The sequence below is a fragment of the Lipomyces doorenjongii genome (assembly GCF_038497915.1).
Source record: "Lipomyces doorenjongii strain NRRL Y-27504 unplaced genomic scaffold V1508scaffold_2, whole genome shotgun sequence".
Lineage (NCBI taxonomy): Eukaryota > Fungi > Ascomycota > Lipomycetes > Lipomycetales > Lipomycetaceae > Lipomyces > Lipomyces doorenjongii.
Genome location: NW_027118069.1, coordinates 142,794 through 169,091, shown reverse-complemented (window position 1 = coordinate 169,091; position 26,298 = coordinate 142,794). Strand labels below are relative to the sequence as shown.

Genomic DNA, 26,298 nt, shown 5'->3' with positions numbered 1-26,298 from the left:
GCAGCAATTAGCGCAGCTTCAGCAACAACTGCCTTCCCAGAGAAATCCATTGGGCCCGCCAACCGCCAACGTGGCTCCTGGGTACTCCCAGTTCCCTCCGCCACCTCGAAGTGGAAGTAACACACCTCAGTCATCGACAACCTATCTTCCTGCAACTATTGGCAGTGCTGGTAGTGGTATGGGAAGCGCGGGAAGCGTGAATTCAAATGGTAGCAATGGTAGCGATTATGTCATGTTCGAGCGAAACCCGGATCAATTTTCGAAGCTCACGCTGCAAAGAGCCGCTGCGGCGAAACTAAAATTAGAAAACTTTTATCAGTTAAATGTATCACATGCTGTTGAACGGAATCAAAGGTTAGTCTGTGCTTCATAACATTTGTGACGACCAGAGTTGAGACAATTTATAGGCGAGTTGAGCTGGAGAACAAACTGGCCACAGAGCGAGGATCCGAGGAACGTAAGAATCGACAACTACAGAATCTTGGAAGGAAAGAATCTACTTTTTTGCGACTACGCAGGACTCGATTGGTACTCGATGATTTCCATACCGTGAAGGTGATTGGTAAGGGTGCATTCGGTGAAGTGCGATTAGTACAAAAGAAGGACACCGGAAAAATTTACGCTATGAAAACTCTCTTAAAGTCGGAAATGTTTAAGAAGGATCAGTTAGCCCATGTTAAAGCTGAGAGAGATGTCTTGGCGGGATCTGATTCGCCTTGGGTTGTTTCTCTCTACTATTCATTCCAAGATGTTCATTATCTGTACCTCATCATGGAATTTTTACCAGGCGGAGATCTGATGACGATGTTGATTAAGTATGATGTGTTCTCCGAAGACATTACGAGATTCTACATGGCAGAATGCGTTCTGGCCATCGAGGCTATTCATAAACTAGGCTTCATTCATCGTGATATCAAACCCGACAACATTCTCATCGACAAGGACGGTCATATTAAGCTGTCAGATTTCGGTCTGTCTACTGGTCTCCATCAGACTCACGATAGCAACTACTACCGTAATCTACTTGAGAAGAGTCCTTCGACTGAACCCCCACGGAATTCCATGATTCACCTTACGATTTCGAATCGACAGACATGGCGGAAGTCGCGACGATTACTGGCTTATTCCACTGTGGGAACACCCGACTATATTGCGCCTGAGATTTTCATACATCAGGGATATGGTCAGGAGTGTGATTGGTGGAGTTTGGGTGCGATTATGTTCGAGTGCCTCGTTGGATGGCCGCCATTTTGTTCTGAGACTCCCACTGAGACTTACAGAAAGATTTTAGCTTGGCCGGAGACCTTGTATTTTCCTGACGAAGTTCATTTGTCGCAAGAAGCTGAGGATCTTATTCGTCGACTACTGACTTCTGCGGAGCAGCGACTCGGCCGAGGTGGCGCCGATGAGATCAAAGCTCATCCTTTCTTCGATGGCGTCGATTGGGATAGCATCCGAGAATTCAATGCGCCATTTATTCCAAAGCTGAGTTCGATCACTGATACAAGCTATTTCCCTACCGAAGATTTGGAGAGTGTTCCCGATGCACCTGCCATTACGGCTGCAAACGCGGCGGCTACTCAGGCGCTGCAGAATGGTGACGATCTCGCAAAAGAGAATCTCCCATTTATTGGTTACACATATTCACGATGTATGTATAAATATACACTGAGCGTTCATTAATTGGGTTTGAGCTAACAATTTTTCTATTTTGATGTAGTCGATTACCTTACGGTTAGTGCCATGTCTGCTATTAATTGTGACGGTGCTAACTTGCAGTCTAGAGGAAGAACGCTTTGTAAATAATGCATGGTACCAGAAATAGATTTTTTTGTTATGATTTATTGGGGCCGTTTAGCGAGATTGTTATTCTGTTATCAATGCTCTTAATATGTTTGGGATGACTATTTTTCCGGAGAGTTAAAATTCACCACCTTATCAGGGATGTGCTTCAACCTATTATTTGCTCGAAGTTTGGTCAATATCATCATATTTAGCTGCAGCTTGTGCGTGAGTGATCCTTTGTTTGTAAAATGCCACCTAACCGTGTAAATAATGTTGAGAGTTTACTGCTCGAGGAAAAGAACCAAACAATGGCCATGTTAGTTTTACATGTTACCCTAACCCACTTTCCTGGCTTTGTAGAGTGATTAAAGGCTAGATCTCGCAGAAGACGCGTTGAATCAAAACAAACAATCGGGCGCGCGCTCACAATCACGATCGCGCATAATCTGTATGCGAGTATGGATTGAGCTCGAAGGCAGCTTACTTGCGTAACGCCTTCACCCTTTGATCTACATAGTTTACCACTCTTTTCACAGATATTTATTCATTCGTTCTTTGTTGATATCATCCGAGATTTTGAGTAACATTGTGAAGAAATTTAGATTCTGGCCAAGGGTCGGATCGCTTGCGCTAGTGCTTCGGCAGAAGTCAGATTATTATTACGGCCCGGATAAGTACGGAAATTAGAGTCTATAAATACGTCGACAGTCGACTTTGGCCAAGTATTCGGCAACCGAAACATCTGAAATGGATGCGACTATCGAAGGACCAGGTGTCGATGAAGTATCACTATCCCTACAGGCCCATATTCCAAGCGGCCATCAGCGCTGGCACAGTAGTCCTCCATCACTCACTATTCGCACTCCGGTGACTCGCTTTCGTAATCCAGCGGTTTCCGCACGTTCTCCTCTGTCATCAAGCTCCAGTTCGTCATCATCCAGTTCTTCGTCATCACGCAGGCGAGATCGGATCCTCTCGAGCCGGGGCGCGCTATCACCAGATAGATTTATACCGTCGTCATCTTCGGTACCTTTATATCATGTCGAGACTCCACCATCGTCTGTGTCATCACCGGTTGTTCGCGGTCGCAGACACACGACGGCGGGAGTGAGGTCTCCGCCTCAGTCAGACCCTGGTATTGCTATCGCTTCTGCCCTCGGAATTTCAAGCGGATTAATCACGCGACCAGGAAGAGTTCTCAACTTTCAGAAACGACTTCGAATTAGCGGAGAAGCTCATGGTGCCAGCGATGATGAGCGTGTCAATGAAGAGGCGATGATGATGGTTCTAGCCGGAGCGTCGGCGAAAGGTGCCAATCATGATGGAGATGGCCGGGCTCGCAAGTCGCAAAAAATAATGAAGAGGGTTTTAAGTTATGCGCCATTTAGGTATTTATATTAAGATGAGATTGGTTATATAAACTGACTTATTTTGAGGGTCCTGGATGCCCCTGGACTGAGGGATGATTTTTATACGAACTTGTTGGCGTGGTCCAGTGTGACAAATGACCTTGCTGTCGGCCTCGGGCCCGAAGTATATATATGGCAAGAAAGTACCGGCGCAGTATTATTACCCGAATGGAGCACGTCACCAGTCGCATGCGTATCATTCGCACCTGACGGTCGAACGCTGGTTATTGGACGCATGGATGGAGCAATCACCTGTTGGACGGTCTCCTCATCCACATCTCGGGCGGAATTCTATCATACTGTCGGCCTGTGTTGTGTAGGATGGCGACCACTTCCGAGAGAAGACGGGCAAGAGCAATTGTATTCGGAATTTTACGTTGGTGATGAAGTAGGCGAGATATTGCGATTCAGACTGATGTCAGAGAATGCAATGCCGCGAACAGAACTGTCACCGCTCGAACTACTCGGTCGGACCAAAGGCCATAATCAGCAGATTTGTGGTTTGTTCATTATGTTGAAGATGTCGATAGTTGACGCTGAACCAAATTTAGGAATTACTTTTAATCCGTCAGGAACGCAAATGGCAGTTGGGGCAAACGACAATACTTGCACAGTCTGGGACATTACGCCGGATGGTCCTGCTGCTTCTCCTAGGTATCGATGGGATCATCGTGCAGCAGTGAAAGCTCTAGCCTATTGTCCCTGGTCGCCATCACTACTAGCTACCGGTAACATTTATTCCGGACCTGTTTGACTCAGGACTAACAAACACGCCAATATAGGTGGTGGAAGTAATGACCGCACCATTAGATTCTGGCACACAAACTCAGGCTCCCTTGTCAATTCATTCAACACCAACGCACAAGTCACGTCACTTATCTGGTCACGCAGCACGAAAGAAATTGTAGCGACATTCGGGTACGCTAATCCAGAGCATCCTATCAGAATGGCTATATATTCTTACCCAGAATGTCGCCCTATAATCCAGATTCCATGGCAGGAGGACATTCGGTGCTTATACGCCGTGCAGTCACCAGGCGGCGGTAGAGTCTGCGCGGCAGCCAGTGATGAAACTGTTCGGTTCTATGATTTTTGGGATGAAAAAGGGCAAATCCGAGTATCACACTGGGATAACGGTATTTTCGGAAGCGATATTCTTGAACTATGCGAGGGGATTGAGAAAAATCCGCTGGATGTTATAAGATGATGAGTAAGGGAGTTTCGGAGTCAGGTGTCTATTTACGTCTTGAGTTCGCTGATAGCTGCATTTCGGAATTAGTTTCGGTTTTGGGAGTAAACGACGGTCGCCTGCTACCAGTGTGGGCGCGCTTTGAAGGTATGTACTGTGACGTTGCCAAAGACTGATATCTATGGACGTTACCTTTCTTTTAAAAATTTTTGCATTGTTGTTTCATTACCTGTGACGATCCGGAGAGTCAGACGGAGTTTTTGCTGCTATTTGCTGGTTGTATTAATATTACTTGGCTGCCTCAACGTTTGCATTGTATTTGGGATATGAAGAGAGCCGAAACTTGCACGTCTATTAACCGAGAATAAATTTCTATTTACAAGTTACATTCTATCTAATTATCGTTTCCAAAGCTGAAACCACTGCTGTGACCAGCTATTGCCGCCCACACCACTCGCCGATGCATTAGCGCCATCTTTGCCAGGAGAATTACTAGTATCCGAATTATGTCCAAGTGCATCCATACTCCGCAAACTCCGTTCCTCTAATTCCTGGATTGCACGCTCTGCCTCTAAAGTATGTATCCGTCGCGGCCGTTCGAGTGCCCATTGGGTATCGGGTAAATCAGGGTCGCCGTGCGTGGGGTCGATGACGCGCTCGAGTTTGATGCGTGCGCGCGGATGGAGATCCATTTCTTCCCGCTCGGTCAGGCGACCAAGGAGGTATTTCTTGACGCGTAGCTGGAATCGATATGGCTGCGTGATGCCACTATATTAGCTTGTCATGCCGTGAGGTGTGGGTGATTCAATACTTACGCCCGAGAAAATGTTATCGTAGCCGTTATTCCATCTGTAAAAAAAAGTTCCGTACACAATAATTGCTAGTGCATGTGTTACCTACACAATCCGAATAGCGCAAACTATAGTCGCATACTTACATCCGCACAAGACAAACGAAGCATACTGCAGGCCATTAGTAAACGCCTTCCCAGTGCCGCGTACTTTCCGTAACACTTTTAATCTGCCGGGATACAACTCGCTTCCAGGCGCGCTGCCAGGAAACGCTTGCATGCGCATCAAATTCACGAACTGCCTATAATTCTGGTTTTCACCCGCCTTGACGCGCCAGTCTTTGGAGATAGGCCTGTTATATTCGGATGGGTAGCCTTCTGGCGGGCGAAGGTCTTCGGGGTCGTAGGGATTGTAGGGTGCCCTTGGTGGACGCCAGCCTGGAGGATTGGGTCGGCGTTCGTAATCTTTTGATGTCATGGATGTTGAGGATATTGTCAAGGTGGGCGTGGAGAGTTAGTGGTGAGATGTGTGTCTTGATGAGGATGCTCCCTGAAGGAAATCGGTGTAGGCGCACCCCTGAAAAACTGATGTGTGGAGATTCACCTATAGGACGAGAAGGTTAGGGTTATCCGATTTAGCCGTCAGGTTAGTTGATTTAGACGGCCACGAAACCGCGGATTTTGAACTTGCGAACAAAATGCCGAGATGTGGTGGTCCCGCCCTGCATTCCATCTGGCACAAGACCAGATGGCAAGGAGTCAAGCCTCAACGTACAGCCACTCTCTTCTGGGAGAAGGGCGAGTAGCTCGCCCGAAGGTCGAGTGATAGTGCTCGCATATGTATAGATTCTTGAGCTGAATAAAGGGACATCCATTTGGACAAAGGTGTAGGGAAAATTCGCGCCTCCCAATGGTGGTTGACGCCCTCGGTCCATCACGCCTCCTACCTATCCTTGAGGCTCTTTGTGAGTATTTACTTGAAAAGCCACGCCTCTACGTGGACAAAATGGTACTTTTTCTGTGGGATGAAAGTATTTCACGCGAAGTCGGTAATTGGAGCCGGTTTTTATCTCTCCTCATGTTACTCCGAAGTCACAAAAATACTATTGTATGCAATGTAGGTATAATCCATGATCAGCCATGTCTAATCGGTGTATTTGCAACCAACATATAACGCACTAATCCTTTTGCGATTATGTAGTAGACAGGTACAACAGAATATCCTCTCTGAAGAATGCGAACGTTGCTACATGAGAAGTTGCCATTATCATATCCATCATAACAAATTATATCAATAGAAATGAAGGAGATATAGTTTCATCCAAATCAGACTGTGTTTACTCTACGCCTTCTTATCGGCGCCGTATGCGCGGGTAGCATACTGTCCATCGATGACAATCAAGTCTTGAGGACGGTAATCCTTAGTCTCGATGAAATCATCGAACCCGGGAAAAATCGCGATGGTTTCTGGGTGTCGAATGATATGGTTCAACAGCTTGAGAAGACGATCGAGATTTTCGAAAAGTGCCCCCCCAGGATGTGTTGGCTTATTTTGCTTTGATCAAAGCAGCAATCACCAGGCGCTCCCGCCTAATGCTCTCGCAATTAGGAAATTTACTCTGCAAGGTAAGAAAATTAAAGACTTCATTAAACCCGGGTACTTCGAATTTAACGGTCAACGTTATGGTCAAGAAATGTGCTACCCAGAGGTCATCCAAAATTTGGTTGGCAGAAGGGCACGCGCACAATCCTAGAAGAGCGACAGCTCTGGCATGACAAGCTCCCCCCGGATGTGTCAGAAGAAGGCGGCCGAAATAGCCCTGTCTCAGGCGACGGAATGCTGTGAGACTCACCTGCTATCTCAGCAGGCCGACTTTCTGTCGCAACCGTAGCAGCTTGAGATCGCTATTAGATCGCGTGGGCACTTGTTCTCAATGTATCCGAAGTTTCATTGCGAATGCAACTTCACAGAAGGGGTTTGGGGGCATGCCAAGAGGCAAGTGTGAGCGGAGTGCGATTATTCCTACGCTATGTTGAACGTCAGCAGAGGTTGTTCAAAAGACCACCGACGGCATCGAGAAAGTCAGGCGATGTGGGTCCTGTAAAATGTCTGGGCGCAATTGTCGGAAATGTCCAAAACTCTCAAGTAACGTGATAACAAACTACAAGACTCCAGGTTTGCGTCGAGACAGTCAGATTTACAAGTGCCATTCTGAAAAATAATTTTTTGAAAGCAGTACACAAACAAATTCAAATATCTAGGTTCAACAATGTCCTGAAATTCTATCGGTCAATACCTATTCATTCACAAGGAGGATTTAGTATATGTAAGTCAGTAGATCAAATGTGGGGACGGACTTCGGTTAACTGAGTAATGAATAACGCGAGCTGATTCAAATGGATAGATCGAGCGACAAAATACAGACCCTTCTTATAATCTTATTGAATGCTGGATAGACAGAAGCTTGAAGGCCAATTGAATGGTCAACATATTCGTAGCATCGTACGATCATTCTCTTTCACTTATCTCAGGCTCCAAACCAAAATCGACTGAGTAAAAAGGATCACGTGAGCCAAATTCCGATATTATTCTTCAAATTTGGCCATATATTACGGGAACGAAGTACATTTACCTAATCGCTTGCCACACTGAATCTATAAATTTGCGTGTTATGTATCGCATGAAGATAAGAACGAAATGCATAAACTTTCAAAATCTGCGGCCATCATCTTATGGCGTTATCGGTGCTATTTTAAGTTTTGCTCTCCTGCGCAAATAATTGTTATACTAGGCAATTTTATTTTGACTCAGTTTTGTTGCATTGGGTAGATAAAGGTAATGTGTTCACGCTTTTTATTGAGCTCTCGTGTGTTTTTGTTTGGTTTAAACGAAGTACCGTTATCGTTGAAGGCGGCAGTCATGCATTGAGGGTATCGAATATACACGTACATTATTGGATCTAGATAGTCATAAATAAAGAATACAACGTATAACTGTGGATTATAAATATTAAATTGCAATATCTTCAATCGTATCGATGACGTCAATGGTTGGGAGGGATACGTTGAACCCTTACCCCATGTGCTGTCAATCGAGGACAAGTCCAGAAAACTCACTTGCCCTTGATCTCTTTGTATTACTCGGCCACCAAACCCCGGAATTTGCACATTACGGACAAAATGCCGAGATCTGGTGGTCATGTAAACGGTGCAAGCCGTATATGGTATACAAAGCTCTCGGCAGGCATGGCGGAAACGTGCGACCAGTGTCAGCCGATCTGTGGCACCAATAATCCAAACAGATCCGCGGTTGGCACAGCAACCAATTCGCCAGAACGTACCTGCTCTCCTCGTGCTTGTCCATTCCGCCAGTTTGAATCCCACATAGCTTCCACTCCTCCCCCCCCCCCCCCCGCCCGGCCCATTCTCGGCTGGGTCGGACTTCTCTGAGCGGTCACCACGTGAAGTCTCACATCAATCCCACAAAATGTTTAACATAGACATGGACGCTGGATCGTCAATAACGCCGCGTTGATGTGTGACTAGTCACTGCACGTCCCTCCAAGTTCAGGTCCGGCCGGTGTAAGATCAGCGTAAACAATCCGTCCACGGCATTGATATAAGTCTACCCGCCCGTTCCCAGCTGCCTTCCCCCTTTCCTTTCGCTCCATGCAATCTCTGTCAACCCAACTATATAATTAATCCAAAATTTAATATTGGCATTTAATTTTGTATCGCTAGTGCTACTGTTTCAGGTTTTTGTTTGGGTTGTGTTCATATCCGTGCCGTCCTTGATTTTTCGATTCAATCTGTGCAATGTCATCTAGCAAATCCGGGGGTCATCTGAAAACCATGGAGCAGCAACCGCAGATTGCGGAGAAAATGCCAGAGAATCTGGCTGAGAAGATTCTCCGCTTCCACAGCATTACCTTCGCCTGCGCCAACAGCAAGTACATGGCCGAGTACCACACTTCGCGCATGGGATTCCGTCCTATTGCCCGCCGCGAAATGAACAAGAACGCGAACCGTGGTGTGCGTGCCGACGTTGTCAAGAACGGAAACTGTGTGCTTGCCTTTATTGCGCCAATTGCACCGATTGATAATAAGGCGATTGTGATGTCGGAGGCGGATCGTGAGGAGGCTGAGAGAGTCGTGAACCATATCACTGTAAGTTTATGAAAGGTTACAGGATCAGATGCGGAAACTGAAGAGGTGACAGAGACACGGAGATTCGGTCATGGACGTCGCCTTTGTTTGTGACGACGTCACAGAGGTGTTTGCCTGGGCTGTTAACCACGGTGCACACGCCATATTGAAGCCAACCATATTCGAGGACAATTACGGCAGCGCGGTGATAGCAACCGTCACCGCTTTCGGCCACGTTACCCACACCTTCATAAAGAAGGACAAGTATCTCGGTGCGTATCTGCCTGGATATGTTCCCGTTGATTACAATGACCCGATCAACACGGTCTATGACTCCGTACCATTGATGGAAATTGATCACGTTGTCGGCAACCAGTATTCGGGTCAGATGGAAAATGTTTGCAACTTGTTAGTATTGCATCTCGCGATGTTGGCGACGTTAGTTAACCCTCTCATGCAGCTACCGAAAAGCATTTGGATTCCACCAGTTCGTGTCGGAGGACGATTACAATGTCCAGACGGAGTTTTCGGCCCTCAAGTCGACGGTGATGGCAAATCCCAATAACTGTATCAAGATGCCTATCAACGAACCAGCCAAAGGAAAACGTTTGTCCCAGATTGAAGAGTACCTCCGATACAACAACGGACCGGGAGTGCAGCATATTGCGCTCCGCACTCCCGATATCATCAAGTGCGTTGAGGAAATGAAGAGGCGTGGCGTCGAGTTCATTGCTGTCCCAAGGGAGTACTACACCGATCTCCGTGAGCGCCTGACAAGTAGCGATGCACCTAGACTTAAGGAAGATCTAAGCAAGATTCAGGATTTGGGCATCCTTGTTGATTACGACAAGGATGGCTATCTCTTGCAGTTGTTCGTCAAGGTGTGAACGTTTCCAATTGAGATGCAGATGACAGTGGAGCTAACTGAGAAATAGGAGCACGTTTCTAATCGGCCGACGTCGTTCTATGAGATTATCCAGCGCGAAGGATCCGAGGGATTCGGCGGTGGAAATTTCAAGGCTTTGTTCGAAGCTGTTGAGCGTGAGCAGCTGAAACGCGGCAATTTGGCTTAGTTCTTGGTGGCCGTATATTGAAAGGGGTTTCAGTGTTTGTCAGTGCCTTTGATGTATAATACCAATTGTACTGTAAATAATTTTTTCCTTCTTAATATTGAGTGAATTTCTATCGGCTACTTTTTGAATTCGTAGATAGCATAGCATCAGAGTAAGATCAGTGAGAACTTGACACGGATGTGGTAATCTATCCTCATTGTCGGGTGCGGAAAGAGTCGGGATTGGGTATCACGATATCGCAAATGGCGTCATGGGACTGCGCACCGCCACGGCAGGCCACAGCCGCGCCCCGCTGCATGGCACCAGCCACATCGCTTCAAAACCTGGGACAGGTATAATTGGATCTTCACCGACAGAAATGCTTCAATTCTATATTTCCGGCCTGTCACTTAGCGGATACTTTGCGGAATAGCGTATACCCATCTACTTCTGCTACCAATTACACTGGTCGTTCTCTGCGTCAGCGTGTCGTTCAGATCACCGTCGTGATCATCACCAAGTCCTATCTATAATTGAGAGCAGTCGTCTATCCACGACTGTGATAGCTAGCAACAGAGGACAGATTCCGCCAATCGACGGTTAGACCATAACCGACATTACACTACCCAGCCTTTCTACGAAAATCGTTAGCAAACTTCTACTGCACCACTTTCACGCCTTGTAAATCTCCAGCCATGGAGAAACAATCACAGCCGCCCGTCGCGCCGTCGGCAGGTGCAAACTTGATTCCGCCGCGTTCGCCATCATCACCGAACATGACTCGAGGCCGTGCACGGTCGTCCTCGATCGCTGACTTACTCGCGACTCCTCCTCCTGTCAAGCCAGATGCTGCGGGTAAACCTCCAGCATCCGAGGACTGGCAGACCGTGAAACTCGGGAGTCTCACACAGAACGATAAACTTGTCTCGATCACGGGAGATATCGCCGTCGAAGCCGCTTACGGGAAACTTATCCAGCACAATTTTACCTCGTTGCCTGTTTTGATCATGCCGAGGATCGACGTCACTCAGGCTGAGAGTTTTGATTATTCGGATATTTCGGCGTTGCTGCTTTTGATCATGGGCCATTTGAAACCGCAAGCCGGAAGCGTTGACTCGGACGTGTTAGAGGAAATGGTACGTAAAGCGCGTGCGGGATTCGATGTGCCCGTGTCGTTCGTGATGGGGTTGAGTCCCAAGGATCCGTTCCTCACGCTGCAGGAGTCCGAAACTGTTTTGACAGCGGTGGAGTATTTTGGTCGCGGTGTTCACAGATTATTAATCACTGATGATGCTGAACGGGAGGTTAAAGGCCTGTTGAGTCAGCGACGGCTTGTTACGTACTTGTGGGATAATGCACGACGATTTCCTAGCTTGGAACCGCTATTCCAGATGTCGTTGCACGAGCTGGGGATTGGCTCGAGTTCTGTGATTTCAATTGCAGGGGATAAACTCGTTATTGAGGCGTTGGAGACAATGCATCATGAGTCCGTTTCGTCGTTGGCAGTTGTCGATGCCGACGGCAATTTACTAGGAAATATCTCAATTGTCGATGTAAAGCACCTTACAAAGTAGGTCCCTTCCATTTGTCATGACATGTTTTATTTATGCAGATATTGACTTCGATAGATCGACTTCTGCTCATCTGCTTCACTCTACGTGCTTGCAGTTTTTAACTGTCATTTTGACTGACCGCGGGCTGGAGAATGGAAAGGACTCGTATCCTGTTTTTCATGTCACCCCTATTTCAACTCTAGCTCATACCATTGCCAAGCTTGTTGCCACGAAGTCACACAGGTATGCACACTTAGCGAAACGCTACGTAGATATATTAATGGAGGTTAGAATGTGGATTGTCCAGCCACCAAATCACCAACCATTTTCACCACCGTCAACCCCATCTTCCGGCACGCAGACCCCAGCGCCAGCGTCACTGCCCACCTCTTCGCACTCACAGCAGCAACAGTCTCCCGCGTCTCCGTCTCTCGTGCCCGTCTCCCCACCAACCCAATTTTCCGCCTCGCGCGGCTTGGGCGGAAAACTGATCGGAGTGATCTCATTGACCGACGTTCTATCGCTCTTAGCGAAATCCGCCGGGAAAGGTGATGTCGACCCGTCTGAAGCCCGACGACAACGCAGACGAAGTTCCTCGAGCAGCACGCGCTCGTTTTCTCTCGACAGCACCACTGTCGCCGCTGCGGCGCGTCGAAGCGTGTCTATTGAACGGCCGCCTTATGTCGGTCGAGGATCCATTGATCGGGGCTCGAGAAGGTAGCCCAATTATCGACGAAACGTTTTGAGTTGCATATTTCGTGATAGGAGGCTTTTTGGTATACATAAGAAGATTCGAAATTATTGCGTGGGATACTCTAGGAACGGGTTATTGCGCTCTTTTGAAGTTGCCTTCCGCTTTTCTGAATCACTGGTGGTGGTTTTTCTTGGAAAATTTTGCGCGTGTCTCGTCCTCAATTTGGGCACGACATTTGAAGTAGTGTATTTTATGTTCGTTTATCCCCTGTCCTGTTTATCGTGATTTCGAAGTTGACTTAGCTTTTTTGATATGATGTAATATAAGAGGATGCGTGCTAATAAGTCAGTAAAACGATGCGTTCTTAGTCGTTGATACTATTGTAGTATGACACAACGATCTAAGTGCACTGTGTTGTGGACTGATTCCACGGAAACTCTGCATAAATACCATCAACGGCCGAAGTTCAGTAACCGCCCTAGTATACCATCTATATTATATACAATCATTTCAATTTTGTGAGACAGAATTGGAACACCGGCAATTCGCGTAGAAATCGATCCAAGGCCATTGGCAGGATATTATTCGGCACAACTTTGATGTTTTACATCAGGACAAATCATCCAAAAAGGCTACTGAAGTGCCGTCTCGTCTCGTTACGCCAATTATCGAATTCCGAGTTTTGTTCTTGCCAGGTTAGCGAGCCACCTCCCCAGTCGCAGCTCCATTTTCGTTTAAATTTCCTGTTGCCTTTACTCGAGATTCGTTTCTTATCACCGTTCACTGGATCCTCATCATTTCCACTTTCGTAAATATCAAACGACTTGTGCATGGTCATATTTTGGGTTCCAGTACTCGTCTAGATTGACCTGTTGAAACGGAAACGGAGGAATCTCGAGCTCCCTGTTGGACGGATTTGCACAGTCGACCGCTTCTGCGATTACGACGACTGGCTTTCTTCGTTTGATCACTGTAGCTGGTGCGATTGGCTTATCTCGTGAGGCGCTGTCAAGAGATGTTTTGTCTTCCTGTTCCTCAACCGCGACTTGTAATTCGTCTTTCACATCCTCCTCAGCTTCTTCCACCACAACGGACTGAGGACGGCTATCTCCTTTTTTTGGCTGGGGCGTGGTTACTTTGACAACCTGTGATAATGTCGAAAGAGCACTTTGAATCTGCGACCCAATCTTGTCCATAATACTCAATCGTGGAGTTATACTGCTTTCTCCCACTTCTTCCGCATCTTCACTATCCGTAGTTTTATCTTTCTCCTTTACGGCGTCCAATTCCTTCTGCTTTGTCGTCGATTCGTCAGCAACGACAACCAACTTTTCAGCACGTGCAAGTAGCTCGGACCTAGCATTCTCTAGCGCTTCCTGCTCTAGTCGCTTTCGCTCGGCCTTCGCCCTCCGCCGCCGTGCGTTTCTGCTTTTCGTGGCTCCTGATCCTTGGAATGGTGGTGATTGCAATATAGCAGCATCCTCGGTTGTGGCGGTCGCACTACTGAGTGAATATGTTAGAGATTGAACACTTGCATCTAATGTGTAAGAAATTACGGACAGAGGTAATGTGGTATTGCTATCTGGCTCAACTTTCAGCCGTTTTGCGCCACGCTCACCAGAAGCGGTGGTAGGTAATTCATCCCCGTGGTCATCTTCGTCTCGAGTCCGTTTTTGTCCAGGAGTAACACTCGCTTTATTGCCGTTCGTCAGTCTCAATACATGTCCGACTGGGCCGGAATACGTCGTCAACTTCTGTGGAGTAGATACTGTCGCACAAGAAAGCATATTCTCCTTCTCAAGTTGTCGAATACTGCGGTAAGTGGTCATTAGCCTTTTCGAATATGTGCGTACGAGGACAATACGTACACGATGTGATCTTCGTCGCGCAGTGAATCCGCGATTAAGTGCCACAAACAAAAATTCCAACCGTCCGCCGTCTCGCAAGCATACTCCAGGGGCCGGAACAATTCCTCTGCATACTGATGATCGTCCGGATATTGTTGTCGGTCCTTGTAGCTCTCGAGTTCGTGGATGTCATGGAAAACGCTGGGAAAAGTTTGGTGGATGGTGTAGACTAAATCGAGAATTGTTGGTGACGAGGAAAGGAATATTGGTGAAAGGGGGTAGATTATGCGGAGAGGGTCTGGTGATGTAGGTGAGACTACCGTTAGCTTCAGTCTCATTGTGGGCGTGTACAATTGGTGTTGACTAGTTTCGGTGTGTAGGGATTCCCTTTAAGTTCGTGAGAAAGAAAACGTTTGGTGGAGCGTTTCTTGCCCCTGAATCTCTCACGATAACTTACAGCGAAGTTTGAGGAAACTGACGAAAAGAGTCGAACACTAATCAAACGCACTACCTCAACTACCGAAATCGGGTTGGTTCCGATATTTTGCAATGCGGTCTCTCAAAGAAGAAACGATATCTTTTATCCGTCGGCAATTCCTACAACAAGTCCCTGCCAAATCCTTTCAGTTCGTCCTACCATCCGTAGCCATAGCTAACACGGAGCGCGAAGAATACGAAATCGTATGTGATCTGGAAGTCCAGCATGGGCTTTATGTTGAAGTATTGCCATAATTTATATCACAACTGTTGAGAGTTGAGTACTGAGATCAGCAGCTATGCGAATCGGATAATCAGTTCCAACGACCTCCGATCGACTACATCGGAGGCGTTTTAAAGAAATTAGTCCTCCTGTTAGAACACCTACAAGTACGTCCAATCTTCATGTGAAATTTATCAAATATAGTCTCAACAGTATTAGTACAGGTCGATATAGACGACGACATAATAAGCTACATGCTCTTCGCCATGGCTAATACCAATAGCCATGTTTATTTCAAAGCACCGACTACTCCGCAATTCGGCGCGGTAACATACTTATTGGGCGAAGAAGTCAATTGGGATGACGAATATATAACGATCCATGAAAATAGGAACATGATTTCTGGGTTCGGCACTACAGGTTATAGGACCTGGGAAGCCGCGCTTGCGTTGGGCGAGTATATGCTCTCTCAAAGACAAACCGAGCACTCAGAGGTCGACGTCGTTGGCAAGCGGATTTTAGAAGTTGGTGCCGGGACGGGGTTTGTCAGTTTGCTTTGTGGCAAGCTAGGTGCTGCTAAAGTCTTTGGGACGGACGGATTCGAAGACATCGTATTGAGATTACGTCGGAATATTGAGGACAACAAGCTCGGCAATATCGTCGAAACTCGCGTATACAAGTGGGGAAATAGCAGTGGTGACGATGCTGGGCATGTACTTGAGCGCGAAAGTCGGGAGGCCGATTACAAGTTTACCGCCTCTATTGATCTCATTATAGGTGCCGATATTGTAAGTTCAATTCTATGCTATTGTAATATGCCAGAAACTAAAAAAAATAGACTTTTGACGCCGAAATGTGCGAGCTTTTAGTCAAGTCTCTAGATATTCTCATGAGAGAAAATCCCTACGCTCAAGTCATCATCAGCGCGACCATCCGGAGCGACGAGACTATCACCGCATTCGAAAAATTTCTGGACAAGAGTAAGATCGGATACACCTGGGTTCCAGCGCTGCGCAAGCCAAAATACTTTTTCTACACCGAAAATCCGAGTATTCGGATATACTCTCTGCATCGAACACTTACGTCGGACTAGGTCTGTGGATCCCCAATGTCGAGTCAATCTCCGTCTCCTGGGCGTGCACAGCGCGTTTAATCGCGTCCCGAACTTCAGGTCTACTCCGTAACTTCAGGTCAACCAGATACTGCTGCAACTTCTGCTTGAAATATGTTTCGCCAACCTGATTTGCCAATTTCGTCTGCGGAGGTAATAAAAAGGGCCGCGTCTGTGTTATGAATGTGGACGTGACTTCAGTGTTGATCGCGTCGGTTACTTTTGTGAGTTTTGAAATCATAACTTTCATTACGTCTTGTTGCTCGCGGACGAGCTTGGTAGATGGCTGAATTGACGCTGGGAATAAGACCGGACCCAATTGCGCGGCGGCAATAGATAGCATGATTAAGAGTGATCGGGAAAGGACAATTAGTTCACGGATGGTGAATGGGTACTTTGAATAAGTTGACACAAATTCTTGTAGACCAGTGCGGGTGATGAGATGCAATTCAATCAGAAACTCCGCAAAGTACGCGTAAAATCTCCACTGCAAATCGTCAATTAGCTAACTCCAAATAGACATGGTAAGGCACTCACATAACTCCCAAACGCGCTTTGTCGAAACAGCGATAGCACAACCATCACCACAAAACTAACAACATACTGCGGAAAGGAAGACTGTATCCCGCGCTTTACGTACTCCAACTCTGACTTCCCCTCCGGCCACGACAACGCCAGCATACCGAACCTGTCGTACGCGAATCTTCGTAACGGCGAAGATAACGTCTCGGACGCTAGCTTCAGCGCGATGAAGACTTCCTCGTTACCGGTGCCTTTATCTGGGTGCGAAAGAACGCTGAGGGTCCTGAACCTTTTGCGAACACTCTTCTCGTCGACATCGATCGGCAGGCTCAATAACGAGTAGAAGTTCCCCTGCGCCACAAGGCCCGTGACGGTCGTGTACGTCGTGTAGATGAGATACCCGACAATGACGACCGTGTATGAAATCCGCTGATCCCGTCTGTAGGTTGGAGTGTCCTGACGTGGGGCATTGATTGCGGATGGGTAGAAGACTTGGTAGTATCCCTGTTGTAGCGCGGCGGAGACTGCGCGGGGAACTACTAGCCAGGCGAGGTAGCTTCCAAGTTGGTTTAGTGACATATTTTTGGATATATGAGATTGAATCGGAGTGTAATTACAGGCTCATCGTTCACCTATAGGACGAGAAGGTTAGGGTTATCCAATTTACCCGTCAGGAATGCTCACTTACTTGATTTAGAAGGCCACCAAACCTCGGATTTTGAAAAGTCGACTAACTATAATCCACCTCGGCCTATTCCAATTCCATACTTAAACGACTACGTTCACACATTTGATTCGCCACTCCATAACATTACTGTTGTCGCCATCCCACCCTTCTCTGGCAAAACCCGCTCATCGTTCAGTACAGACTTTTTGACATGCCCTAACCCGCGACCAACTCCAGAACCTCGAACGGGTCAAAAATCAACTAATATATAATTTTATTTATTCTTAGAGTAATTTTATGTACAGCTACAATAAAAATAAAGACCTAGGAAAATCTTGAAATCTTTTCGGAATTAATGTATTATGTTGTGTATTTGTGTTCTAAGCCAGATCTCAAAATATATGCAGCCTTATATTCGATGCCAACTAATAATTGACTCAGTCTGGGCACATATTGACACCTTGTTAGTTGTCAATATGGGTATGTAGGACATAGTAACTTAGCGAGATGATATCCAAGGCCTTTGAAGTCCAGCTGCATGTTCGGGAGACGTCCCTCTTCTGTTCCATTTCAACTCAACATGGCAAAGGACCGGTGCTGTAATGTGACCTGGAAGCCTTGATCCATTAGAAGCATGAAGCGCATAACCTAATCGCACTTGTTTGACATTTTAGAGAGTCAACATTACGCGTTGGTGGCCAGTGTGGAAACCTCGTAGCAAATGCTACCCCCGTCTGCCTAGCTCTCTGGACTAGATTGTGATCATTGTATTATCTTACCCGCGAGTCCAGCCGAGAGAAATATTGCTCCTTGGGTGCGATCTCGGGATGACAGAGATGACCGTCACTTCGCTCAATGCACGATAATCGATATATTGCGCCCGGCGGCAGCGTTTTGTACTTTACTTTGGCACGCAGAAGAAATGGCACTGCCTGGCGATATTGACGGTCGAGGCGAGTGAATGCGGTCAACTTAATGAATGTTCTAGCCAAAATGATATCGAGTTACAGAATTGTCATAGGTAACTGATTTGGTTTCTTGCTTGACGTTCTTCAGATCCCGCAGCCCTCGCTGGGACAGAAACACAGAGCAAATTGAGATCTCCTTTAACTAAAAATTATTGAATATCGATATCACAACCTATATACACAATCCCATATTATTCGCTCACCCTCAATAAAACAAATTCAAATCGACTCATGTAAATTAATGAAACCCATTCCAAACGCATAAAACAATGATATATAATAAATCGCAAAGTTCGCACAATGTAAATTATGAATAAATTTAAGACCCAGTTCTCAATATGACACCCGAAAAGCAACCACCAACGCACAAATGAGATGTATCCACACACGCGATGTATAGATATATAAAACTTTAAATTTTAAAATTATACCTTGTTTTCGGATCCAGCCGAAAGTTGGTTGCCCACTTCGTTCTGATTTGACGGTAACTTGGCCTCACGCACGGCCTCGAAAACTTTAAGCATTTTCCTTCTCGCTCCGAGGGCCGATACGCCGCGCTTAACCAGCTGTTCCTCCGACAATTGGACAACATCTTCCCATATTAAGTCCTTGAGGTTGTCCGTATACTTGTGCAACCGCAGACTGCGGAGCCAAGAAGGAATGTCGTGCAGAAGCGAGTCGTCAGTGAGTTGAGAGGGCAAGTCTTTCGATTGAGAGGTTGAGCCCGCACGGGACGTTGCCGTGGCGGGTTTCTTGGATGTCGACTTACATGACGAAGAACTACTTGTCGTGCTTATTGTTGATGGCGACGGTGATGGCGACGGCCGACCGCGCTGGGAAAATCCTGGCTGTGGGGACTGGTTATGTGCTGTTTGCACATGCGAAGCGTCGGCGGCAGTCAGTGGTGACGAAGACATGTTGTACCAGTCCGAGAACGGGGAGGAGCCGACTCCGAAACCGAGACCTAGGTTCGAGAACTGGAACGAAGGGGATTGTGACTTGCAAGGGGTATGCTGCTGGAAAGACGCCGGGCTGGAGAACAGCGACGGGGCAGCTTGTGCGGTCGGGTCGAACCGAGCAGGCTGCTGAGATTGCCACCGTCGGCCCCTCGAACCAGACGTAAACGGAGATGATGAAGTTGCAGGCGAAGGACTCGTGAACGGATGGTCCGTGACCGACGACGGCTTGTAATTCGGGGTGATTTGAGATGGCACCGGGACAACTTGACCAGCTTCATTATACATCAGCGCGTTCAATGGCGACGAAGAGACCGGTGTTAATGCAGCAGGGGATCCAGACGACGCATTAGCCTGCTCCAACAGGTTCCTACGTTTGAATTTTCGTACGTCAGAGTCGAGCAGGATGCGATTGTTGACGGTCGACAGAGCCGCGAGCTTCATAGCCGTCGTATTAGCAATAATCTCCGCGTTGGCAAGCGTTGTCTGCGCATCGACAGACATACTGGTCGGTGTAGAAATCAAGCAGGGCGTAAAGTTCGAAACTGGAGTGTTCATCATGCCGGCCAAATTTCCAGCGACAGGAGGCGACACAGTGGATGCCGCAAATTGGAATTTTATCGACGCATGCTTTGGCGTCGCCGTGCTCGAGCTATTCGCGCTTCCGGAGCTTGAAGACGAGTCAAGATCAACAGATGCTGGACGGCCGGCGGACTTTTCGGACCCGATAGGTGAGATCGCACGCGCCTCGCCGGCGGAAATATGCTCGTCGAGGCCGGTCTCCTGATCGCACTCGTCTTCATATCGCGAGAGACCAGTCACACTCGCGCGTTTGGTCTCCTGCTTCGGCTGTTTCTGTGACCGCTTGACGCCGACCGCCACCCGGGACTCGGAGTCGAGCACGCGCGCCATGGCTGGATCGAGACGCTTCATTTCCATTTGCCGCAGAACCGAGATAAAGAACCGTATCTGTACCTGGGTAGTGTGCTGCAGCAGAGCGTAGAGCGCGGCTGTACGTTCTGGCTCGGAGAGCACACACGAGAACCATGTCTCGATGGCATTTAACTCCGATTTGAATGTTGCGCAAGGGTCACTGGTAGAGGACGCCGAAGAGGCCGTCGACGCTGACGAGGACGTGGACGACGCGGAGGAGGAAGTGAGAGCCTCGAGGGTACCTTCGTAGTTCTCGAGCTCAGATAGCCACTGCTCTGCCAGTAGGGTCATGTGCTCGGGATTCTCGTCGTCGACGTCATCGCCCGCACGTACATAGCATCTATCGCGGACCGCACCGGCGATACTGCGAGTATTCATATCGACGCACGCGTGCCTTCTGACGGGGATGGAGTTGGCGGAAGAAGAAGGGGGCGACGACTGGTTGAAGATGATCTCGGAGGTCGGACGCGCACGTGAAGCGAGGGGCGAGGAGAAGGAGGAAAAGTCCGCGGACGCGCGAGCGGCCGCGAAAGAGAGCAGATGCGGTTGGTGATCGAGCGAGGTCATCGCGAACTGCAGATCTGTGATGATGAAGAGTCAGCGAGGTCGTAAACGAAGACCATCATGAGTCGCAGGAAGTGAAGGGAAGACAAGGGGCTCCTCTTGTGGCCGAGCGAAGTGGGAATAATCATGTGCGGGGAACGCCATAGCACCGCCACACCCAATACTGAGTCAGCCACATGAGCGCCACAAGCGCAGAATGCGCTCGACTTCTATTCAGTGCGAAGAACTGTCATAATTGAACTCGGAAGTGTTGTGTAGGCAGCCGCAACAAGCAGGAGAGACATCGACAATATTGAGGAATAGTGAGCACGAACGACGCGACGTGGCGTTGGTGGCCAGCAGAGTGCGGCCATCAGGAGCCAAGTTCGAACGCATTCGTTGTCACAGACCACAAACACAAGGCCAGCCAAGCACATGCCATTCCACTCACAAAACCACCCACGCACACGGCACTAACCAAGAAAATAACAGGAAAAAAATCAAACCAGAAAAAAATAAGAAGTACCTTGTGTAGTCGGCGCCGAGATATCAGACAGCGAGAAGCTCACCAAGAAAGTTCTCGGGCAGTGAGAGCTGAGTGCACCTGCGTCGGGTAGCGCAGAGATCGTGTGAGCGTAGGGAAGCGAGTTAGGCGCGCCGGGTGCAGGACAGCATGTTAAGATGACGGCTGATGTGCTGATAGTAGAGAGTGCGTAGCAGTAGCGAGTGGAATTCGAGCTGGACGATGGTGAAGGGGAGGGAAAATGAGTAACAAGCGAGGCTGGGCGAGAGGCAAGTTTTGTACAGAGGCTGATGGGAGTAAACAAGCAAGCCCGGCTGACGCCTTCACCGGCCGTGTCAAGCCCCGGACAGGAACTAAATTTGTCTTCCGCTTCGCCCAGTTCCTTCCGATTTGTTACTTACTCTGTGCTTCTCTCTACTTACTCAGATATTACTATACTCTATATACTAATGAGTGCGCTTTTGCATACATTTGCAGACTAGCCCTAACCCAGCTATTGTTCATTTAGCCGTCGGATACATGCTTCGGCCGTACTATCATGATTTAGCGCAAGCAGCGATACGGTCACTCACTGCTAATCACGTAGGAGACTATAAGGTTGTACATGCCTCTAAATATACTGATTATGGTAACTGGTCAGAGCAGACTGATCCAATTGGCAAATTTGATGAGTACATTGTAGTCCATCCAAACTTGCTAGGTAGTAGGTGTTGCCATTGGCAAACCAGACAATCAACTCTCTCGTACTCTTCATCCTGTCGTTTAAATTATACGCTTGTAATATGGAATAGTATTTGACTGCCCAGCTTCGCGTCTGCCATGGTCTTCGTCATTCTCGCTGTAACCAAAGTCAGATTGCCAATGTGCGCATCCGGCCGCCCTTGATATTCGCCTTCCTTCAGCGCCAGTGGGAGCGTTAAAACTCCCGCCATCCCGCTTCCCACTTCCCTCAATCTTTTCATATTCTCGATTATAGTATATATACAGTCCTATTCCGATAATAAAATTCATCGTCATCCAACACATGCCAGTGCATTGACCAACTACAGTGGTCCGGTGGGAGAGGCTAGGGCAAGGGTCGGATTCCTGGTGCTCGGTGCCTCGTCGGACACAATCGCGTCCCTTTCCGCGCACCGCTCCGGCGACGGTCCGACCCTGGATAAACTTACGGACCTTCTTTCACCGGTTTGTCTCCGTCATACTCTGCTTTTCGTGTGATACAGTCAGTACGCTCTACTTCGGTTGGCACTCTGCATGCAAATAAATCGCAACAGAGATACTTTTCTGATTGGCAGCAATGATAGTGAATCCGCCAGTTCCACTTCTGCGATTGTCCACCAGCACACACACTTCAATGTACACTCACCCCATCCGGCCATCCCGCTAACTCTCCTCGTCAGTGTCACGGTCTCGATAGGGCTGCTATGATCAGTCCATACTGCGCACTGTACTAGCACCCTGTACTAGACCGCCTGCCTAGGCCGCGTCATAGAAGTCTCAACCCGTCCGCCTCCACTCCTGCACGGAAAACTCGTGCTCATTAATTGCCAAAATACCCACAGCACAATCTCAATGTCAAACAGTACCAAAGAATATTCCAATCATATCACGTGACACGCAGTGCAGTATACATGCTGTCGCCGAAATGACACGAGAATTCCACAGATTCTAATTCTCCGACACTTCCAACGAAACAATGCCCTACACCAGCCCAGCACACGCAGCCACATTGCACCCAGCAGCTGCAACCATTCCGTGATATATTACGAAAGCAGAACCGTGTGAGCTCTTCAGAATGAGAATACGATCAGGCTCTGACCGGTAAACTGTTCTAGCCCATTCACAGTCAGTTTTCCATAGTCCACATGCCAATCATCTCCGCATCTCCCCTCCGCAGAAGGGGCACCGAATTGCAGGTAGGTACCCTTCGACTAGACTGCTACCCACGCATAGACTATCCGCCACAGACAGTATTCGACCAATACCGGTACAAACTCAAGCATGACCGATATCACTCTTCGTTGTGAGTGCAATTTCAAACTCTGCCTTGGTGCCGCTTTTCTCAATATCGCTCGAGTGTCAAATATATGGAGACCAAGCGCTGGTGCCTTGAATTACTCAAGACGCGCTATACAAGAAGAGTCCTGAAATCCTGAGCGTGAGTTGAACATTTTACAGGAATTCGAAAAGTGATCAAACCATCAGGCTGAGATTGACCTATTGATCTTGACCACCCTCAAGAAAGTCGTTCCTCAAGAAAGTCGTTTATACACTTCGCATTCGAGTCGATAAACCGTCACTGTCTGCAATGGCACGATAATTGCCAGCGAACCTTGCACGCGTGAGACAGCAAGACCAATATTCCAGTATTAGCTGTGGATGTTACACTACACGCAAACTGTAAACCCAAACCCCACACAGCAAGCAAGCACCTCCCTTCGTCCACACCCGGCGGAGAGACCCAATGTGGCTCGACCGGCAGCTAAAATGTCATCGGATCCCTGCACAACGCTAATATATGGGTAAGGGTTTGGCTGCCAGTCGCCGGCATTTTCTGGAAGCGAGGGATTTTCACAACTTAGCCATTGTGGCTGTGTAAGGGATGTGTACCGTCAATTCAGTTGCAATAAGCTCATGAGTCTGGTAGTGAACAATACCTTTGTATCATATGTTGACAAATGCTTATATTAGATAGAAAATTCGACATTTTGACATTTCAGACCAAACGCCGAGATCCGATACCACATGAAGCCAGATGGCAAGGAGACAAGCCTCTACACTCCCGACGGGCTTGAGCGCGCTCGCATGTGCCAGAAGGATCTTAGCCTTTCACAGTCTCCCCTCCCGCCGCCTTGGTGCTGTACCTCACCAGCACTAGCTGCCACCACAAATACTCCCTTGTCTTGTTGAGAAGGCGTCGCTGGAATCGGTACTGGGACCAAGTGGCAGTGGTCCTCGCCGTCTTGGATCTAATTCGGCGACGCCCATTGCCGTCAATCATGAAGGAAGAGCTGCAGCAGCGGGGACACGTTGGAGATCTCGATAATCAGGCGGAACGCACAGAAACCAGAAATAATCTGCTGACAATCTGTACCTGACATAGCAGTTTGAAATTCTAGCGTTAATGTAGTGCCGACAATGTTCATATCGTTCCTCACGTGCCACATATGCCAGTTGAACTGCAGGCCATCACCTGCCAACTGCAAGCGCCAGTCTGTTATGGGAGCTGTTCTCGCGGCCTTCCATTGAGCAATTGATAATAATGCATTGTGGAGATCCAGGGGTACGGAAGGTGTGCTCAAATTGACGATTCGACGAGACGACTTTGAAGTCATCCAATTGTGCACTTTACAACTGTATGTTGTATATAACTGTTGGGGGAAGTCGTCGCGTCGCATTCGGCCGTCGGAGAGGATGGCCGTCGCTATTGACCGGCATACAGTTGAAGCTCTTCAAGTTGATACGATGCTAATTCGCTGCTAATATGACATGTCTGTCATAACTTTCCTGCTTTTTCCACGATGGCCCACTCGCCGGCACGAAATTGCACCATCCTGAATGATTAGACGAAATCCTGGGATGTCGGAAGCAGGAGGCTTGAATTCAATCTTTAAATTTGATATCGGCAGAGTTCAATCTTCAAAGCTCATCGGTTTAGGTGTCTTTACATATGCCGATCATATTGTTATGGGTTTGGTACCGCGAAATAAAATATAACCGCTAATTTCGGGTCGTAAGAAAGGCGGCGGATGTCGATATTCACCACAGCTGTATATGTGGTATTTGGTGAGGGGATTGCGTACTGTAGGATTCAGTAGATGTAGATTCCTTGTGCGAAACATGTGCCTTTGCATAGGGATGTGGATTGAAACTAGATAGGGCATTTTTGGACAATAGAACGTCATGAGGTTAACAATGATTTTACGGGCCTAAATCTATGCTGTGATGTCATAATCAATCAAAAAGTTCTCCTCCTGTATGACTGGTTCCTACACTTTCTAGTTCACGTGTCCTGCTCTCAGTTTTGCGACCTAATTTCTAGAACCTCTAGATTCCTGAATTACAGGTGCCGGAAAGATTAAAGCCAGAGTCAGAAGTGGTTACTGAATCATAATTGGTTCGTTACCAGAACATGCAGTACGTCCATCAGTAACTCTGCTGCTGAAGCGTCGATATCGTCATAGAGAGGGGCCAGTTCTCTGAAAGATACAAATACTATAACGTTTATTGTGATGGACTAATTTTCAAAGCTGAGACTGCAAGCTGAAGACCCGCTCCATACCATCACGTTATTAAAACCATCCAGTCCATGATCTATAAGTGTCAAACGATATCCGAATAAGACGTCTTATGGACAATGTCGCTTCTACGCGACCTTACTATTAAGGACGACGCCAATATCCATAGGAAATAGATCCAAGACCTTCTCTTTCAATTATTAACATACGATCAATGGGATTAAAAACCTGCGAACGCACCCTTTTTTAAATAGCGGCATCTTCTGCGGCTTGTTATCGCTTGTATATCTTTGTCATTAACGCGGTAGAACTAGTATTGGCCGGACTTTCATGACTAGACGGGCACTTAAGCTCACGATTACAGCGTCCCGTCTTTGCGAAGACTCTTCGGTCTATCAGCAACAGGTTGAATCATTTCGTACTCCTTCTGTAATGCCTGTTGCATCCGTAGCTCCTCTGCTCGCTCTTGCTTAATCCGCTGTCTCTCATTATCCTTGACCACACCCTGGTACATCGACTTAACTGCGGTTAGAGATAATGGTACAACCGTGACGTGGATAATAAATACCTGTTGCTCGGCTTCTTGAATGAAATGAACGCCGTAGATGATACCCACCGCCGACAACGACGTCAACGCTAGAGTGACTTTGGAAGCTCTTGACATCCTTCGGT

At 47.7% G+C, this 26,298-nt stretch overlaps 10 protein-coding genes across 10 annotated transcripts; 5 read left to right on the top strand and 5 right to left on the bottom strand.

Annotated features, from left to right (window-relative positions):
• Positions 1-232: 232 nt before the first annotated feature.
• V1508DRAFT_347603 (kinase-like domain-containing protein) lies at positions 233-1,683 on the top strand (the record flags this gene model as incomplete). Its single annotated transcript, XM_066936698.1, has 2 exons — positions 233-354; positions 408-1,683. The coding sequence occupies 2 exons, from the start codon at positions 233-235 to the stop codon at positions 1,681-1,683; spliced, it is 1,398 nt and encodes a 465-aa protein (XP_066798730.1).
• A 507-nt stretch (positions 1,684-2,190) lies between these two features.
• Positions 2,191-4,770, top strand: V1508DRAFT_453170 (WD40-repeat-containing domain protein). Its single transcript, XM_066942535.1, has 3 exons — positions 2,191-3,173; positions 3,222-3,922; positions 3,977-4,770. Exons 1-3 carry the CDS (start codon positions 2,533-2,535, stop codon positions 4,399-4,401), a joined length of 1,767 nt encoding a protein of 588 aa, XP_066798729.1. The 5' UTR covers positions 2,191-2,532; the 3' UTR covers positions 4,402-4,770.
• Positions 4,711-5,717, bottom strand: V1508DRAFT_408532 (uncharacterized protein). Its single transcript, XM_066939018.1, has 3 exons — positions 5,321-5,717; positions 5,199-5,263; positions 4,711-5,138 (listed from the first exon to the last, which is right to left on the bottom strand). Exons 1-3 carry the CDS (start codon positions 5,649-5,651, stop codon positions 4,782-4,784), a joined length of 753 nt encoding a protein of 250 aa, XP_066798728.1. The 5' UTR covers positions 5,652-5,717; the 3' UTR covers positions 4,711-4,781.
• Positions 5,718-8,590: 2,873 nt separating this feature from the next.
• Positions 8,591-10,619, top strand: V1508DRAFT_408526 (Glyoxalase/Bleomycin resistance protein/Dihydroxybiphenyl dioxygenase). Its single transcript, XM_066939017.1, has 4 exons — positions 8,591-9,340; positions 9,393-9,727; positions 9,780-10,200; positions 10,255-10,619. The coding sequence occupies exons 1-4, from the start codon at positions 8,990-8,992 to the stop codon at positions 10,390-10,392; spliced, it is 1,245 nt and encodes a 414-aa protein (XP_066798727.1). The 5' UTR covers positions 8,591-8,989; the 3' UTR covers positions 10,393-10,619.
• A 127-nt stretch (positions 10,620-10,746) lies between these two features.
• Positions 10,747-12,978, top strand: V1508DRAFT_379364 (uncharacterized protein). The gene is made up of 3 exons (XM_066937654.1): positions 10,747-11,941; positions 12,000-12,167; positions 12,216-12,978. The coding sequence occupies exons 1-3, from the start codon at positions 11,067-11,069 to the stop codon at positions 12,643-12,645; spliced, it is 1,473 nt and encodes a 490-aa protein (XP_066798726.1). The 5' UTR covers positions 10,747-11,066; the 3' UTR covers positions 12,646-12,978.
• Positions 12,979-13,433: 455 nt separating this feature from the next.
• V1508DRAFT_429754 (uncharacterized protein) lies at positions 13,434-14,803 on the bottom strand (the record flags this gene model as incomplete). The annotated part of the gene is made up of 2 exons (XM_066941898.1): positions 13,434-14,430; positions 14,487-14,803. 2 exons carry the CDS (start codon positions 14,801-14,803, stop codon positions 13,434-13,436), a joined length of 1,314 nt encoding a protein of 437 aa, XP_066798725.1.
• Positions 14,804-15,014: 211 nt separating this feature from the next.
• Positions 15,015-16,054, top strand: V1508DRAFT_326159 (putative methyltransferase-domain-containing protein; the record flags this gene model as incomplete). The annotated part of the gene is made up of 4 exons (XM_066936622.1): positions 15,015-15,185; positions 15,240-15,332; positions 15,390-15,953; positions 16,004-16,054. Coding segments are annotated over 4 exons (879 nt in total), but the record flags the coding sequence as incomplete, so codon positions are not given.
• Positions 15,864-17,394, bottom strand: V1508DRAFT_459072 (uncharacterized protein). Its single transcript, XM_066942735.1, has 2 exons — positions 16,814-17,394; positions 15,864-16,763 (listed from the first exon to the last, which is right to left on the bottom strand). Exons 1-2 carry the CDS (start codon positions 17,375-17,377, stop codon positions 16,245-16,247), a joined length of 1,083 nt encoding a protein of 360 aa, XP_066798723.1. The 5' UTR covers positions 17,378-17,394; the 3' UTR covers positions 15,864-16,244.
• Positions 17,395-18,858: 1,464 nt separating this feature from the next.
• Positions 18,859-20,889, bottom strand: V1508DRAFT_347614 (uncharacterized protein; the record flags this gene model as incomplete). The annotated part of the gene is made up of 4 exons (XM_066936699.1): positions 18,859-19,301; positions 19,548-20,482; positions 20,534-20,625; positions 20,707-20,889. The coding sequence occupies 4 exons, from the start codon at positions 20,887-20,889 to the stop codon at positions 18,859-18,861; spliced, it is 1,653 nt and encodes a 550-aa protein (XP_066798722.1).
• A 5,095-nt stretch (positions 20,890-25,984) lies between these two features.
• V1508DRAFT_347950 (uncharacterized protein) lies at positions 25,985-26,290 on the bottom strand (the record flags this gene model as incomplete). The annotated part of the gene is made up of 2 exons (XM_066936710.1): positions 25,985-26,143; positions 26,195-26,290. The coding sequence occupies 2 exons, from the start codon at positions 26,288-26,290 to the stop codon at positions 25,985-25,987; spliced, it is 255 nt and encodes an 84-aa protein (XP_066798721.1).
• Positions 26,291-26,298: the final 8 nt, after the last annotated feature.